The sequence below is a fragment of the Lethenteron reissneri genome, chromosome 68 (genome assembly GCF_015708825.2).
Source record: "Lethenteron reissneri isolate LAM-NWPU_2019-01 chromosome 68, ASM1570882v1, whole genome shotgun sequence".
Classification (NCBI taxonomy): Eukaryota; Metazoa; Chordata; class Hyperoartia; order Petromyzontiformes; family Petromyzontidae; genus Lethenteron; species Lethenteron reissneri.
The window spans coordinates 4967022-4970998 of NC_083846.1; the positions used below are offsets into that span (position 1 = coordinate 4967022).

General features: G+C 59.8%; 1 protein-coding gene across 1 annotated transcript; it reads left to right on the forward strand.

The window, feature by feature from the left end:
- Positions 1-1057: 1057 nt before the first annotated feature.
- LOC133360394 (G-protein coupled receptor 20-like) lies at positions 1058-3971 on the forward strand. Its single transcript, XM_061579098.1, has one exon. It carries the CDS (start codon positions 1060-1062, stop codon positions 2155-2157), a length of 1098 nt encoding a protein of 365 aa, XP_061435082.1. The 5' UTR covers positions 1058-1059; the 3' UTR covers positions 2158-3971.
- The last annotated feature ends 6 nt before the right edge of the window (positions 3972-3977 follow it).

Consider the following 3977-nt stretch of genomic DNA (forward strand, 5'->3'; position numbering starts at 1 on the left):
AAAAGCTGTTAAGGCATGCGGTGGCTGGGCATGCGGTGGCTAGGCATGCGAGCTACATGACCCAGCCAACGCAGCCTTGCCTGCCGTAGGAGCTCACCGATGTGATCTTTTAAGGATTTGTGAGCTCATCACACAATCCAGCCTGGTTAAACCCAGGATGGATCGTAGGCAAGCCAGCCTGAATGTTTATAACACACACACACATACGCGCGCGCGCGCGCGCGCGCACACACACACACGCACACACACACGCACACACACGCACACGCGCAAACACACACACGCGCGCACACACGCACACACACGCACACACGCGCACACACGCACACACACGCGCACACACGCACACACACACACGCGCACACACACGCGCACACACACACGCGCACACACACGCGCACACAAGCGCCAGTCTGACGCCTGTTTGCATGTCAGTTGTGCTGAGTCACCTGGTGCCGCACAGGGGCAGCTGCCACTGGTCTGGGGGTGGGGGGAAGGTGGGGGGGGGGTGTGGGATGGTGGGTGGAGGTGTGGGTGGAGGTATGGGATGGTGGGTGGAGGTGTGGGTGGAGGTTTGGGATGGTGGGTGGAGGTGTGGGTGGAGGTGTGGGATGGTGGGTGGAGGTGTGGGTGGAGGTTTGGGATAGTGGGTGGTGGTGTGGGTGGAGGTTGGAGGTATGAGATGGTGGGTGGAGGTGTGGGTGGAGGTTGGAGGTATGGGAAGGTGGGGGGGGGGTGGAGGTTTGGGATGGTGGGTGGAGGTGTGGGTGGAGGTTTGGGATGGTGGGTGGAGGTGTGGGTGTAGGTATGGGATGGTGGGTGGAGGTGTGGGTGGAGGTTTGGGATGGTGGGTGGAGGTGTGGGTGGAGGTTTGGGATGGTGGGTGGAGGTGTGGGTGGAGGTATGGGATGGTGGGGCGAAGGTGTCCAGCGAAGTGCCTCTCCCCGTTTCAAACGTGCGTATCACCCACGCGGACTCATTCTCATCATACCTCACTAACCACCCCCTCTACCTCCTCTGCCCCCCACCACCACCACTCCCCCCACCATCAGATCAACCATGGGCATCCACAGCGAGTCGCCGTCGAACGCGAGCTGGCTGGCACCCTCGCCAAACCTACGCGTCAACAGCACCGCGCTCATCAAGCGCCCCTACATGCACAAGCTGGCTCACTTGGATGAGGAGCTTTTCGACGAGTACCACTCCCTGTGGCTCACGCTGCTCTCCGTGAGTGTCGTGGTGAGCCTCGCTGGACTCGTCGCCAACTCGGCCGCCCTTTGGGTCTTCTGCTGCCGCACCCGCGCCAAGACGGCACCGGTCGTCTACACGCTCAACCTCGTCGCCGCCGACCTCCTCCTGAGCCTTGCCATCCCGGCGCGCGTCCTCATGTACGCGAGCCGAGGCCGCTGCCTCGCCTGCTCGCACGCGCACGTGTTCCTGTACTTCGTGAACATGTACGCGAGCGTGTTCTTCCTCACCTGCATCGGGGTCGACCGCTACATGGCCATCGTGCACCCGCTCGCCTCCAAGCGCTGGCGGCGGCCTCGCTGCGCCGTCGTCATAAGCGCCGTCCTCTGGACCCTCGCCACGGTCATCACCACGTCGGTCCTCACCATGGCGATCAAGTTCTCCGCCTGCTGCTACTTCAAGCTCTTTATGCTGTCCCTCTTCGAGTTCTTCTTGCCGTTCGCCGTCACGGCGTTCGTGACGGCGCGCATGCTGTGCGCTCTCCGGCGCAGCGGCGGCGGCGGTGTCGTCGGTTCATCCTCCTCCTCGGGCTCCCGCGAGAAGCTGCGTCGCGCCGTGCGTCTCCTCGTCGCCGTCTTCGTCGTCTTCGCCGTCTGCTTCGTGCCCTTCCACGTGCGCCAGGTCGTCCTCTTCGGCCACGACGCCGTCGACGAGGCCACCGCGCTCGTCGCCTACCACGTGACGCTCACGCTGAGCAGCTTCAACTGCGTCCTCGACCCCGTCGTCTACTGCTTCGTGACGAAGCGTTCGCGCGACGCGCTGCGCTCGCTGTTCGCCCGCGGCCCCAAGCGCGGGGGGGACGCCGCGGTCGAGAAGGACGCGGCGCTCGGGACCGGCGCCGGCGACGCGACCGGCGTCACCGCGACGGACGTCAGTCGCGGGCAGGCGACGTCCGAGACGGATATGTGATGCCTGGCGGGGCGGGTGGGTGGCAGAGGTCGCAACCGGGTACCCGATACCCGTACCCTACCCGATACCCGGCTACCAGTACCCAGTGGAGGAGGAGGAGGTGGAGGAGGAGGAGGTGGAGACCCTGGTGCGGCCGGGTACGGGTAACGGGTAGGCCGTGAGTCACTGGTGAGTAGCCGTTTGTCACTCATTTCGGGTAGGGTACGGGTAGGGGTCGGGAACGGGTACCCATTTGCGACCCTGGTGCGGCCGGGTTCGGGTAAGGAATCAAAACCCGTTTGCGACCTCTGGTGGGTGGGGAGAGGCAGAGGAGGAGGGAGGAGGCAAGAGGATGAATCGGAGCAAAGTCGAGGGCCGTGTTAGGTGGTGGAGGAGGAGGTGGAGGAGGAGGTGGAGGAGGAGGAGGGGGAGGAGAGTGCGAGTCGGGCTGGAGAGAGACGTGTGGCAGGACAGGAAGTAGCACCACCACAACCACCACCAGCACCACCACCACCACCACAACCACCACCAGCACCACCACTACACCAGCACACCACCACCTCACCACCACCTCACCACCACACCACCACCACCACACCACCACCACCACCACCACACCACCACCACACCACCACCACACCACCACACCACCACCACACCACCACCACCACACCACCACCACCACTACCACACCACCACCACCACTCCACCTCACCACCACTACCACACCACCACCACCACCACCACACCACTATCACACCACCACCACATGAACACCTTGGCTACTCCAGTGTGTTCACGCTGTGTGTAGTGTGTTCACGCTGTGTATATTGTGTTCACGCTGTGTGTAGTGTGTTCACGCTGTGTGTAGTGTGTTCACGCTGTGTGTAGTGTGTTCACGCTGTGTGTAGTGTGTTCACGCTGTGTGTAGTGTGTTCACGCTGTGTATATTGTGTTCACGCTGTGTGTAGTGTGTTCACGCTGTGTGTAGTGTGTTCACGCTGTGTGTAGTGTGTTCAAGCTGTGTGTAGTGTGTTCACGCTCTGTGTAGTTTAACCCCAGTGTGTTCACGCTGTGTGTAGTGTGTTCACGCTGTGTGTAGTGTGTTCACGCTGTGTGTAGTGTGTTCACGCTGTGTGTAGTGTGTTCACGCTGTGTGTAGTGTGTTCACGCTGTGTGTAGTTTAACACTTGTGTGTTCACGCTGTGTGTAGTGTGTTCACGCTGTGTGTAGTATAACCCCAGTGTGTTCACGCTGTGTGTTGTGTGTTCACGCTGTGTGTAGTGTGGTCACGCTGTGTGTAGTGTGTTCACGCTGTGTGTAGTATAACCCGTGTGTTCACGCTGTGTGTTGTGTGTTCACGCTGTGTGCAGTGTGTTCACGCTGTGCGTAGTGTGTTGACGCTGTGTATAGTTTAACCCTAATGTGTTCACGCTCTGTGTAGTGTGTTCACGCTGTGTGTCGTGTGTTCACGCTGTGTGTAGTTTAACCCTTGTGTATTCACGCTGTGTGTAGTGTGTTCACGCTGTGTGTAGTGTGTTCACGCTGTGTGTAGTGTGTTCACGCTGTGTGTAGTTTAACACGAGCTCTCTATACAACCCCCACCCTACACGTGCCCAGTCACGTGCCCCACCACGTGCCCAGTCACGTGCCCGTCACAATATCGCCTCACGTGGATTCGTCGAGATTTCGTAACCGTTGCACAATTGATCGTTTTCTTTTTTTAAACATATATCTACTGTGATAATATTATGTTGTTATAACATTTCTGCTGAACGTAGCGGCCTATAGGGGCCGTCCATAAATGACGTCACACGGCGTCACAAAAAGTCAGACCCACA